General features: G+C 48.9%; 2 protein-coding genes across 5 annotated transcripts in view; both read left to right on the plus strand.

The window, feature by feature from the left end:
* Positions 1–13300, plus strand: part of CCDC186 (coiled-coil domain containing 186) — a 134826-nt gene that overhangs the window by 43566 nt on the left and 77960 nt on the right. The gene's annotated exons all lie outside the window — the stretch shown is intronic.
* AFAP1L2 (actin filament associated protein 1 like 2) overlaps positions 1–13300 on the plus strand; it is a 53013-nt gene that overhangs the window by 29354 nt on the left and 10359 nt on the right. For 2 of the 4 annotated variants that reach the window (XM_065746910.1, XM_065746911.1), the window contains exons 2-6: positions 1947–2075; positions 2612–2689; positions 6007–6098; positions 8601–8714; positions 9662–9752. In XM_065746910.1, the coding sequence (XP_065602982.1) occupies positions 1947–2075; positions 2612–2689; positions 6007–6098; positions 8601–8714; positions 9662–9752 (504 nt within the window). Of the gene's footprint in view, positions 1–1946; positions 2076–2611; positions 2690–6006; positions 6099–8600; positions 8715–9661; positions 9753–12408; positions 12493–13300 lie in introns of all 4 variants that reach the window. The other 2 variants (XM_065746913.1, XM_065746912.1) reach the window with 2 other exon arrangements.

Here is a 13300-nt window from a genome sequence, read left to right on the forward strand (position 1 = left end):
GATAGGGAATCTCTGGCTGAGATGAAAGTGATACTTGCATGGAAGCAGATGGTTTATATACTGCTTCTTGCTGAAGAAGAGCAAAATTAATCTCTCTTGAGTCTTTAGAGTCTGAATCCCATGAAGTCTGACAAAGTCTTTCCACTGACCTCTGTGGCCCCAGGATCACATCCCAAATGAGCTGCTTTGAATCACTACAAGCCTGAATGCAGCTTTGGTGGGCTGGAAAATGTAACCTACTGTAGTGTCATTCACAAGAGCCTGGCCCTGTGTGTAAGCTAGCTGTAGAAGTCTGGGAGAAGAATAAAGTCATTTTCTGCTGTTGTGGGGGTGGAGGAGGGAATTATCCTCTCTTCTCCCCCAAAGGCAGGATCATGACTGCCATGCAGGCCGCTGGGGCAACAGACCACTTCTGAACCTTCATATTGAGATTAGTTATTTCTTGTGCTGTGTTACTTCTGGTATCGTCCCAAACACACAGAAGTCCTGTTCTCTAAGATAAACTGATAGTAACATACGCTTGGGCCTGGCTTCAGCAGGAATTGACCTTAATTCGGATTTTCAGAAGGGCACAGCTGCAGCAGATGGGTGGGATTTGCCCCTGTGGGGCTTCCTCAAGCGGGGGAGAAGCAGGCTCCCTGATGCTTGAGAGCAGCAGGCACTGAGCACGCGTGACGCAAAGTGCTCTCAGTTCATTGTTTAGCAACACTAATCAGTGTTATCTAATATTGTCCCCAAATACTGCCTCTTTCCTTGTAGCTTATGAAAAATGCTATTGTTTCGTGGAATGATTCTGACTTTCTCTGGGTAACAGTGGGTTCTGGCCAGGCAAAACAGCAGCTAACAAAAACACTTGAGTTAATGCAGCATGACATGGACAAGTGAGAAGGTGATGGCTCTCCTGCACTAATGTTCCTTTTGACACCGAGGTGGTAGCACTTGATCATAGAATTTCCCAAGTAGGATGGGACCTCTAAAGATCATTAAGGTCACTTAAACCCTGTATGCTTCAGATGATTTGTCCTGTAGAGCTGAAACATGGGTTGCTTCTACAGCTCACGGTTGTGCACTGTGACTCAGTGGCAGCCAGCAGCATGGAAATGCTGTCAGTGAAGAGAAGGACGTTTTGCCCCAGTTCAGTTACCCAGATGTCACAGCCACTTCCTCTTGGGCGGTCTGCTAAGGGGTCCCGGTCTGGCAGTGGTAACCTCACTCTGCTGCCCTTCTTCCTCTCCGGGCTCCTTAGCATCAGGGAGCTTCTGACCAGTTGGGTTTTGCCTGCTTTTCCCATTCGCTGTCATTCCTGTGCTGTACTTCCTCTCTCACATAACACCCTGTTATTTCCTTTGCGGAACGTGCTCCTACCATGGCTGCTAATCACCGTGATATATTTCAGAGCAAACAAAAGCAAGCAATTAAACTTCTGCTGCTCAGCATGAGCCCTGTCAGCCCCGTTGGTCAGAGCTGAACAGCACCTCCTTGGAAGGAAAACATGGCACGTGGTTGTTGTCAAGTCACTGCAGAGAAATAAGGAGTGAGCTTGGAAAGCAGAACCAAAAAGCAGGATCGCTGATAGATAACAGTCCAGGTGACTTCTGATAGACGTTTGGAGGAATGCAAGGTTCAAGTGTCAAGACCTTGCTGGCTGCTTTTGTGTAGTCTGAGCCCTAATGCTCAAAATCTCTCTAGATTTTCTTCTCCTGAGCAAAATGTCTATAGGAAGAGGAGGAGGTCTTTAGCTGGGATTTTAGCAGCCTGTGAACAGGCTAAATGATACTAGAGCCTTCTTTTTAGTACCAGAGGGAGGATTCAAGCTGGAAAAGTAAATATAAGTTATTCATAGGCAGAAAAAATGCAGAAAAATGGAAAATACCAGATCAGTGTACGTTCTCTATTGAAATGCCACCAAACTTTTTTGCCAACTGTTGTCTCTGTTGCTTTCATAGCTCTCGAGCAGCTGCTCACGGAACTTGAAGACTTTCTGAGGATATTGGACAAGGAGAACCTGAGCAGCACTGCTCTTGTGAAGAAGAGCTTCCTCTCCGACCTGCTGCGGGTGTACACCAAGCCCAGCGGTACCGGCAGGGCTCGGGGCGGGGGGCTCTCGTGGGAACGGCGCTGGGGTCCCAGTGCAGCATTTTCTTGGAGGTTGGCAGGGATGAGAGAAATGGAAATGAAAAGGAGAAAATGAAATGGAGATTATTTTTGCAGTGACCTCTAATTGTTTATGTAAAATTACTGTAGTTATGTGTCCAGCTTTACAAGCAGAGGATTCCCAAGATTCCTTATCCTTTCTGTTTTCCTTATTAAACCTTAAGTTTATTTAATCCACTTTGTAAGATACACAGGATGTGCTGTTTGGCTAAGTTAGTGTTTAAGTAGAAATTTTAACTTATGGAATTTCCTGACTGCACAGCATTTAATTTTTCTGCTTTTTATTATTGCTTGGGATTTCTTCTGTACGTTGTCTCAACCGATGCGTTCTCCCCAGCGTGCTCTTAGCAGAGGCACTTTTTACATCTGTCTTTGCTTTCCCAATGCTAAGTTGTTGTTTTTTTTTTTTTCACACAGGGTATGTAAAGGCTTGACTTTTCCCTTTGCTTGCACGCAGGTGGCGATGAAGAATATATTTACATGAACAAAGTGACTGTCAACAGACAGCAGGGTGACCAGGAGAAGCAAGACAAAGGTAAGGAATTGGGGATCAATTTGTTCCTAATGGGATGATGGAGGTGCAAGTGTCCAAAGCCTTGGCTTTCGAGACTGGTGGAGGCCTCTCTGGTGGCTCTGGGAATTGAAGCAGCTGACAGTGTGGAAGGACTGCCATTTTCATTACATTCCTTTGAACACTGTGGTCCTTGCCAACACTAAACAGTTATTCCTGGAAGTAGCACTTTGGAGAGCATTATTTTGGGATAAAAATGTTGCCTTCTAAGGCTTGCAACTCCAGTGCCTGAAATATTTAAGGAAGCTGTCATGTTTCCTTTGGCCACTGAAGAAGTCACTTCACCTTTTCAGGACCCTGAAAGCCTGTCCCTTTGGTGTGCTGTTTTGCACTAGCCCAGAGGGTCTGAGCTGACACAGTCCTGCAAGGTGACCTCCCAGACACAGCCTGCACCATCTGTGTGGGCAGAGCACCGTTGTCCTCTAGGGGTTGTGAGAGATCTGCAGTGTGCAAGCCAAGAAATTGAACCTACAACCAAGCTTCATTTCCAAATTAGATTTCTGAGGTTTTGAACTTACAACATGGCAAAGAACATAACTCTTTAAAAGTACCCATGCTCTTTGAAGTTCACCACAAAAGCTATATTTGATAGTTGCATAGAGTGAGTTATTACTGCCACCTCCTCCTGCTGACATCTCCACATGCAGTCAGAAGCAGACCCAGCCTCAAAGCTTCCAGTCCAAACCTACAAGGGGATGCACTAGTGCAGCCTGCTGTTGACATGCTGGTCCTGCACTGATCAGAATAGCACTGTTTCTGCGTTTGCAGAGTTGTTTAGTTTGGTTTTGTTATTTTGTGTTGTTGGTTGTATTTTTTTTTTTGTTTGGTCTGCAGATGAATTTAAGTTACCTTCAAATACCCCTGAGGACAGGATGTCCTCCCACATTACGCAGGCAGCCCCAGCACGATCTACAGGCAGGCTCCTCTGGGTCATGCTGTAATGCTCTGTAACAGGACTGCACAGCCACCCAGTAGCTCAGGGTGGCTGAGTCACAGCAGATGCACCTCTTTATCTAAGCTGTCGTTGGGGTGGATGAAGCAAGGCTTGTGCTGACTGACCGTGCTGAAACTCGAGGACGTATTTCAGACAGCTTATTTTTAGAGTTGCTTCTTCTATTTCAGACTTCCCCCCATCCAGGCTGTGAGCAGACCCACTCAGTCCCTCCCTGTGGGATCTGGCGCTTCTCTCTTTCTCTGTTTTCAGCCGTCTCCCTATTCCAAGTAAAACTTCTGGGTTATTTGGAAATGCTGAAGTCAGTGAGGCACATGTGGGATCTTGGCCATAGCAACATCATGGTATACAGCCCTGAGCCTGTGTCTGTCACTGCATGGAGAGGTCTGTGCATGTCTGGGCAGTGGTGGGACCTGCACGTTTGGGGTTAGCAGGTGGAAAGGGCTGTGCCCACTAGGGCTGGGGGATGTGATACGGATCCCCCGGTGACTGTGCAGCTCCCTTTATCTCTTTTATCCACTGCAGCTTTGTGTGCTTTGTGTTGCCAAATCCTTCGGCGGGATGAGGTGACCACATTTCTGTGGCTGAGGACAGCGGGACCTCTCGTGCCATGCAGGTTTCTATCAGCATAGCTGGGTTTGGGTGTGCAGTAGCACCACAGCATGAAATGCTTCCTGAAGTGATAATACTTCAGTCCCTAATGAAGGGGAACTACGTTTTTCTGGCATGATGAGGTTCAGTGAGATGATTTCTAGGTTTGCCAGAGAGCTGAGAACTGATAGGCACCACTTGCAAAGGTCAGGCAGTAGCTAGCAGTGCTGCAGTGTTGGCTTTTCTGCAGAGCTGAGCATGAGAGGTTCTGCCTGGCACAGGAGTGTGCAAGCTGGCCTGTCCATTTCTCTGCTAAAGATGCACCCATAAGTTGTACTGTGTGGATATCTGAGTGTGGAGATAATCCCCTTTCAGGGAGATGGGCACCAAGGCTTTAGGAAATCCCAGCCTCTTTTTTGGTGTTTCCAAAAGCAGCAATGGCCTCAGCAACTCCTTGATCACTGGCGTTAAGGACTGACCTCCAGCAGCAGCCTGTTGGTATGACTCTAGCAGTGTAATCATGGGGCATTTTGGTAGGTGCATCTCCCCCACTGGAACCTTACGAGACATCTAGGAGTCCTTCATGTGTCGTGCATTGGTGTCTGTCAGTCTGAGTCTCTGTGCCGTTAGCTTGTGCTGGTGAGCAGCCAGAGGGGGGTAATCTGCCTCGAGAGATGTGCTTTAGTCTCTTGCACCACCCAGCTGGGAGCTCACTGCAGCCTGGGGCAGAGCTGTTGTTGTGGCTTCTGAGCCCCAAAATGGAAGAAAGTAATGCAGTTTCCAACTTCTATTTTTAAAGCCCAGAAATATGCAGCAAGGTTGACGCCAGCATCTTTTGAGCACAGTGCTAATGGCTGCTGGGCACAGCACCATGCCTTGGTGGTTCCTGTTTGTGCCCAAGGAGTGTGGCTGGAGCCTTAGCAGGTGACCAAGGGAGCCAGAACATCGACTCAGTGCAGGCTTTGGACCTACTTCCCTTGCTTAATCAACTGAACCTGCAAGACATGAATATTTCAGCTTCATTTCTCCCAGAGTATTTGCAAAGAGACACTGTGTAAAAGGGGACTGCTCCGCTGCACAGAATGAAGCAGAATAATATTCTTAATTTTTTTGTCTGTTTGGTGCCTGACTCCCACTTGTTCCTGACCATCATTGAATTTGCTATCTTGGAGGTCGTGGGATTTGGGGACTTGCCTGAGGCCACCCAGGAGCTCTGTGCTGGGGATGAGGACTGCACACAAGCTCTCTGAGCCTTCAACATACCCTCCAGCAACTGAATCACTCTGCATTCAGCTGCTTGGAAAATCTGACTTTCTAGAGGCTAAGGCTGATCAGCTGGAGCAGTCCTGCTGCCATATGTCCTTTCACACGTTTGGCCTCCACTGCTTCAAGAGCATTTCTTCATCAGCTGGTAGATTCAGTCGCAATTAAATTACAGTTCCTTGCTGGCTTTGAAGCAGTGTGCAGCCCAGCCCAACCCAGTAAGTCTGGGCTTCACAGTTCTCCTTCCAGAAGGAAAAACATGCCCAAAAAAACAGAATCATATCCTTTTGCTCTGTGTCCTCATGCCACATTCCTGGACATAGCCTGAAGTGACACAGATACTTCAGTGCTGCCTCTAATTATCCCTCTGCTTCCTACCTAAATAGTACCTTACTGTTCCTGCACCTCCTGGGTAGCCAGTGCTTTGCTGGGTAGTGCCACACGTCACTGATGTAATTGTGTTTGTGGCTTGCAGCCCTGGATGGGAAAAATTCCTTGACCAATGGAGACTTGGGACTGCATTCATCCCCACCCCAGAAGGGCCTTCCAGAGCTGCCCCCTCCAAAGGTAGGTGTCACAGAGCCTTTGCTTTTCACTGCCTAGCCCTCAGCCTGGGGGCATCATCTTCTGAAGGCAACTTCATGGTCACTTTTATTACGCAGTATGTACCACGGCTAAGCAAACAGACCTCTGCCAGCAGTTTGCTCATCGGGCAAACAGGTCTGATTAGCTTCATTAATTCAACTAAGGGCTCTCTGCTATACGAATTTTCTGCCCCAGGCCTGGGAGTAAAGTGGCTGGAGAAGGCAATGTGGGGCTGCAGTGCTTTACAGAGTCCATTTTCCACTGCTTTCGATCCTCAGAGATGCAAGACAAGGGCACTGTGCTCTAGCTTACCCAGGGCTTGCATCAAAGAACTGCAAACAGTGTTCCTGTAGATAATTCCATAGGGACAGCCGTATATCTAGTGATGAGGGTATAGTTCAACATGGTCAGCTTCCAGTGGGATTTTGTCCTTGTGCCAAAAAGCCAGCCTAGCTGTTCTTGAGGGACACACATGGGGGATGTTGCTGTTCTGTAGCTGGTCCGACGTGGGAATCACAGCAGTTGGGATTTCAGGATGGGAAAAAAAAGGAAAGGAGAGCAGGGAGTGTGTGCAAGGGTTGTGGAGGGGGGAGGGGGAACACAGAGAACATGCCCCTTCCTCAGGAGGGGCTGTGTGCAGAACAACTAATTACATACTGCAAAGACCTCTTTGGCAGGGAGACCCCAAGGAACACAGCACACTAAGCACTTCCCTCAAACAGCTCTGCTCTTAGACACCTTTGCTCCAAGGTCAACCCCTAGGATGCCTGCACCTGATCTGCTGTTGTTCCCTGGCTCCTGTCCTGAAAATCTGGCCTTGCATCAGGTGTTATGGGATGGCTGTAAAGCATCTGTTGTATCTTTCTGATAGAGCAATTGGAAAGCTAAATGAGGAAATTAGGAAAAACAGTCCTCAGTGATAGCTGAGAAGGTTATTCTTTGCTCCCAGGCCAACTGCCTGTGCCAGAACTGCCTTCTCCCACTGCTTGCCAGTGGAGATAACCTCACTTGCATAAAGCAGTCGAGTACCTCCTCACTGGGAGCATCTGAGGAGCTGTTGGCTGTGAAGGCATCTGAGCATTCAGAGGTACTAAAATATTTCAAAGAGTGTGGCTGGGGAAATCCTTAACGTGATCTCAATTAGAAGGTGGAAATTGCTACTGTGGCAAAACAAAATGTGCTTGGTGCTCCTGGTGTGGGTGCGAGCAGTGGCTGCCTGGGTGAGGTTGGGAGAGGACCTCTGCACGTATTTATTTTACGTTTGAGGTTTTATGTTTGCTGGTGATGAAGCATCCTGTGCTGAGGCCTCAGACTTGCCTTTTGGGGCATAGGAGAAATTTGGTGATAAAGCTATGCACAGAGGGCCGTGCCCAGTGACTGTTGACAACAAGAGTCAGTGAGCTGCCCGAGAGAGAGTGGCCTAGCTGTTTTCTACTGATTTATTTGGTTTTGTCCTAGAGCAGCCTTTAGGCAATAAGTCCCACAGGTTGTGGCTCGATGTCGCTGCCCTTCCATCATCTGCTGGCTCTGGCAGCTCTCCTTACTCTGCTGCTTCCTGCAGCCATCTACTGGGAAAGTCACACGGTACAGATGCAGACTCCCAAGATGGATTTATCTGCGTGCTCCATTGTGCCACAACGAAACAGGCACAATTCTGTGAGGGCCAAATCGGCTTAGATAACACAGCAGCTCTTAAGATAGAGACAAAACAACTCCGTGCCTTTAGGAAAAGAAAAATGGAAAAAGAATAACTTCTGTGGCAGCTGAGGCACAGTCCCACCTAGTCCCTGTTGGCTTCCATTGTCTGTAGGAAGCAAAACAGAGCAGCCCCTTTCCCCCACCCCTTCCCTGACACTCGTGGGATGGTGTCAGAAAACCCACGGCGTTTCTTTGTGTAGGCCATTTGTTTATGACATAACTCAATGTGAGCTGGCTGCACACACAAGGCCACTGCATATGGCAATTGCAAACTCATTGTCAGCCAGGGAAGGGATTAAGTAAAGCTTTAGAGTGGTTGGATTTGTTTTCGTTTCTTTAATTTACCACGTTAGGACAAGTTCCCAAGTGCTTGGAGGCAAGTGTTTTCTGACAGCGTGTCCTACGTGGCTCTGGAAGCAAGCTCAGGGTCTGCTCACAGTATCTGAACACCTCACGTCAGAAGGATTTTCATCCAAGACCACGTGCAGCTTGCCCTCGCGGGCACAGCACTTTTGCCAGGTGTGGTCAGGCCACCTGAGCATCGTGGGCAGCTGCTGGAGAGAAGATCTTTTCATTTAAATCTTCCTGTTCTAGTCAGTACCCCTTGGTGAAAATATCCAGGATGAACGACTTGAAACCTACATTTGACGGTGCTGGTATGAGCTGCAAAGGGAACAGTCCTGCCTTAGACTGTGCCACAATGCTGGTGCCCAGCTGGGGCAATCATGAGGTCCAGCATGAAAGACCACGCATGGTCTGTGACCTTCAGTGTTGTTGTATCTGCAGGAACAGACCTGCTCTTCTGCCTGTCGTGATGAGAGGAGTGGGGTTTTAGCCCTGCATGCACTGAACATCCTATCCAGGATTTGCACAGGTGTCGGTCAGGAGCCAGTTGAAGTGGTGAGAGCCAGAGCATACCACTGTCAGATGACTGAGGGTGGTTTGACCTGGGCGAGGAGAGGGGAAACCACGGGGGAACTGGGGAGTGCTGCTGGGGGGCTGTGATGGGAGAGGTGGGATGCCACGTGCTACGGGGAGAGAGTAAGCTGTCGGCTCATCCGCTTGCTATCTCAGCTCTGCCATCTCACATTCAACAGGCATGTGAATTACTTGAGAAGTAAAAATGCTCTCCTTAGCTTTCCCCTTTTTTCTTATGTGTTGGTATTTCTAAAGGATCAAGGCTGTTTTTCCTGCCAGCCCCTGCTTGTGTTTAGGGAGGGGTTTGGCAAGCACCATGGGGATTTTCCAGCTCTTGAACTCCCTTCAAAGGCTTATTTTCCATCAGTGTTGTTTATCCATTTCCTTCACTTTTTGCACAGAGCACAATTAAGGATTCCTGCTATTTCCTCAAAGCACTGTTGGTTTGCTATCCACCAGGCTTCAAGAAACAACCAACAACTTCCTAAGCTGTTCTTTTCAGGGCAAAGCCAGGGCTGTCCCTTTGCTGCCCCTCTGGTTCCCTGCTGGGGTAATCAGCAGTGCAGGGGGCTGTCCCGTTAGGAGGAGGCTGGCAGGGGCCATGCAGCAGGCAGGAGTGCTGGCTTGCAGTACAGCCAATGGGACTGCTGCTGGTGGGGAAACCTTCAAGCAGATTCTCCTTCAGCAAAATTGAAGAAAGTCATACTTTTATGACACAGTTATGTGGTAATCTCAAATAACTCCTTTATGCTTTAACTGCACTCTGGGAACCCTTAGCAGTCCCATACTTTTTCTTCCCTGTTACCTCAGCCTGTTTATGTAACAACACCAGAACGTATTTTAGTCCTACAAAAAGGGCAACCCATTGTTTTCAAGCATCTGTTTTTATGTCCCTTAAATCACACTTCTGTTCTTTATTTACTCTGCAGATTCCTGAAGCAAAGCAGCTTTCGGTCCCCAAGATCGAGTCCCCAGAGGGATATTACGAAGAGGCTGAGCCATACGATGTCTCTATGAATGGTACATCTGGGGGGGTTACGTGTGAGATGCAGGACATGAGGTTCATGAGAATGAGCAGACTGAAGAACGTACAACTCTTACAGCTTGTGTGTGACAGACATTGTTTTCTGATGCTGGTCACGTGTAAGACAGATCTAATACTATGGCAAGGGAAGTCTGATGAATTACTCCAAGTATTAAGTTTCCTGTAGGAACTGAAATAGTAGTGTGCAGTGTCTGGGTTAATACAACATCACTGAAATGTTCAAAGCCATTATGGATTCTCTTTGTTTGGATGGTTTTCTGGAAGATAGGCTGTAGGCAAATGCTGGTTTCCATTCAGAAGGAGTAAAGCTCCAGTGGCCTGCACTTCTATCCTGCTGCTCCACTTGTCCATTTGGGGCTCACAGTCAATGACTGTTGATCTGCTGGATGCTGTAGCAGGTTTTATCACTGAGTATTTATTCAGCTGTGTCTCCTTTGGTAGCTAACCATCTGTAAACTTGTTTTAGAAGACACGTATCATGTGAGAGGACAGCATGGCTTCACCCTATGTGTATTTGCTCACACCCATATCCCACTAGTGTCTGCAGCAGTGCCTCTAATACCTGTCACCCCTTTGGGAGGCTGCTGCATACAGGCAAAGCTCCCAGATTCTCACCTTATGCTGTATTTGTGCCTCTTTCTCTGTGGGACTACCCTTGATGAGAGTACCACCCTCAGATCTGATAGCAGAGCTAATCTTGTCACTGCCTTATAATCTGTTTAAGTCTGAATGAGGGAGATGTTCCTGCACTGCAGGAGAAGCAACTCTGCTCAGCAGCTGTGACTGCAGCAGAGAAGGGTTCAATCACGTATGTGGCATGGGGCAGATCCGAGTGGGAAGAGAGAAGTGAGAGCTGAGGATAAACTGGGATTTGGCTCTGAGTTCTTGGCTGCTGAGCTTGAGTGGAGAGAAGCCGAGTCCTCCCCAGCCACAGTGCACAACACGAGCTCTGAAGCTCCTGGCAGCAAAGCACTGGTGCCCTGCCCTGGTTTGTCCATGCAGACCAGACAGTAGCTCAGGAGGGGCCCTGTTCTCACTGAGGCTTAGGAGCTTCAGTGATGAGCAGAAAAGGGGAATGAAAATAGATTCTGATTATCCTGAACTCTCCCATTTTGGTTGCAAATTACACTGTGGTGAGAAAGAGGAAGATGATTCCCAGCTTGGCTGAGGAACACCCTGGCCCAGCGAAGCACGCCGCTTGGTGGGGAGGTGGGGTTTCTAGTTGCCTGCATTGGAAGATAGCTGGAGAATTTTTTCCCTGCTGCACATTGAGAAAGAGGGTAATGCACAAAGTGCCATGGCATGTAAAGGCGTGCACCAGATTAGCTGGAGTACAGTGATGGGACTGTGTGCTGGGAGCCCAGGTTTTGTTATCCAGGCAGCTCCATGAGCTCATGTTGCATTGAAAATAGCTGACAGGAGCGATAAGCACATGCCCAGCTTAAACCTCTGCTTTCCCTTGGTAAGCTGCTTCTCAATGATGCAAATACTCCCAGCAGGGCCAGTTTAGATGGCTGAGGAACAGGAAGATCAGAGCCCTGCAAGTGTGATGGAAAGAGGAAAAAGAGAATTAGATAGCTGTGGGTTCTGGCAGAGCTGTGCTAACGGAAGCACCAGAGGCAGTGTCCCTGGACTGCTGTAGTGCCTATTTCAAATGAGGGTGTCCTGAAAAAGCCAAACCTGGGCAGTAGTAAAAAGGAAAGCAGCAGGAAGAGCAGAGTGTGGGCGCTGGTGCCCAGTCCCCGTGGTTGAGCTGCTACCTGTGGGGCTGCAGCAGTGGTTTTTACAACATCAGCAAGCAGCTGGTGCCCTGCTTTGCCTTAAAGTTCCAATCCCACGGGGCAAAGCTGCAGCCTCGGCCCTGCCTTGCTGCTGTCCTGCGAGGTGGGAGGGCAGAGCAGGGGCTGCTCAGCCCTGCAGGACACCCACATCCCTCCCAGCTGTGGGTGGGCAAAATTAAACAAAAATAGGGCAGCAAGTAAAGTGAGCGAGCATGCGGCCAAGAAAGGACATCAAAGCGAGCCTCCAGACGGGCTCAGGAGGAAGAGGATCCGTGCAGCACCAGAGCTGGGACTGCGGCGTAACAAACCGCGGTGAATGAACGAAAGCGAAGCAGGCAGAGCCCCCTGGGTGCTGCGGTCCCTCTTTCATCCGCAGCCCCACCTCCCTGCTGGGCACCCGCTGCCTTTCACGGCACAGCTTCGGCAGACGCTGCCGCTCGGTTCCCTCCTGGGCCGAGACCGCTCAGCCGTTATCGTTCTCTTCCTTTGCTCTATTTGCATAATGGAAGGCAGCGATAAGAGGAGTGAAAATGCAAGCGGCGATGAGACTGCCAAGGGAGCAGCCAAGATGCCAAGCGAAGCAGCTCAGCTGCAGTGGCAGATTTGAATTCCGATGATGGTGACCCTTTTGTAAGGAGAGCTGCCTTGTTGTGGGGGGAAATGAGCACACCCAGACCCGCTGTCCCTCTGCAAAGGCTGCACATGGCACCCTGTGCTGGCGTGGGGACGGGGCAGCTTTGTGCAGCAGGGGGGAGCGGGGCCGAGCCAGCCTGACGCCCTTGTTCTTTGCATTTGCTTATCTGTGGCTCTCTCTCTTTGTTTCCCTTTCTCTTTGCTTCTGACTGTGCAGGTCTTTTTGGTAGGCTTGCTGCGGCTGGACCCAGGCCAGGGTTGCAGGTTACTGAGGGCGTTATTTATGCCACGATAACAATGGGTATGGCACGCGTTCAAACCTGAAGTGCTTCTCCGTTTCGTTATTTTTTTTTATTTATTTAATAAAAAAAAGAATCATTTTATCAGTCAGGTGCTCCCCCTGGCAGTACGTGCATGGAGGGCGATGGCCTGGCCCCTCACTCACCCAAGCTGGTTATGCCCCAGGCAGTGCTGTTGGCTCAGGAGGCTCTGTCGTGGGATGGCTGGGGGTCCCCATGTTGCTGCTGCACAGGGAAGGGTCCCTAGTGGGGCACCCAGCTCCCCTGGCTTCCCAGGGACAGTGATCTTCTGCTCCATCTGCTTTGCTGACCCAGGTGCCTGTGGACATGGTCTAAACGTGGATAAGGCATTGCAGGTTAATGTTTTCCCCTAAAAGATGAACTGATACGCTGTGGGCATGGAGATACTGAGCAGCAGCGTGCTGTATTCGGACTTGGAAAGGCACTATTGGTTTTTTAATAAGTTTGCCTAAGTGGTGCAGCTTTGTGCTGATCACTTAAAGGGATGCTGCAGGACGGGACTGAGGATAGGGCTGCAGCTTTGTTACTGCTTCTCAGTTCCTTCTATTTTAAAAGCAAACCCAAGTTAAGAAATGTCCTTCAGTGAAGATCTCAATGCTTTTAATTTCTTTCCCAGTTGCTTCTCATCCTTTTTTTTTTCTTTTTACCAGTCTGACAACATTAGACAGATATTAAGATTTGATGAGTGTCATTAAATTCTAATAAGGGAAACATAATGATATTTCTTGGTGCTGTTTGATAGGGTAAGACTGCAAAGCTGCACAGGCAGTGCCTGAATCTTACTGTCTT

Source organism: Cyrtonyx montezumae, unplaced genomic scaffold (genome assembly GCF_038088225.1).
Source record: "Cyrtonyx montezumae isolate F1298 unplaced genomic scaffold, pur_monq_1.0 scaffold_4, whole genome shotgun sequence".
Classification (NCBI taxonomy): domain Eukaryota; kingdom Metazoa; phylum Chordata; class Aves; order Galliformes; family Odontophoridae; genus Cyrtonyx; species Cyrtonyx montezumae.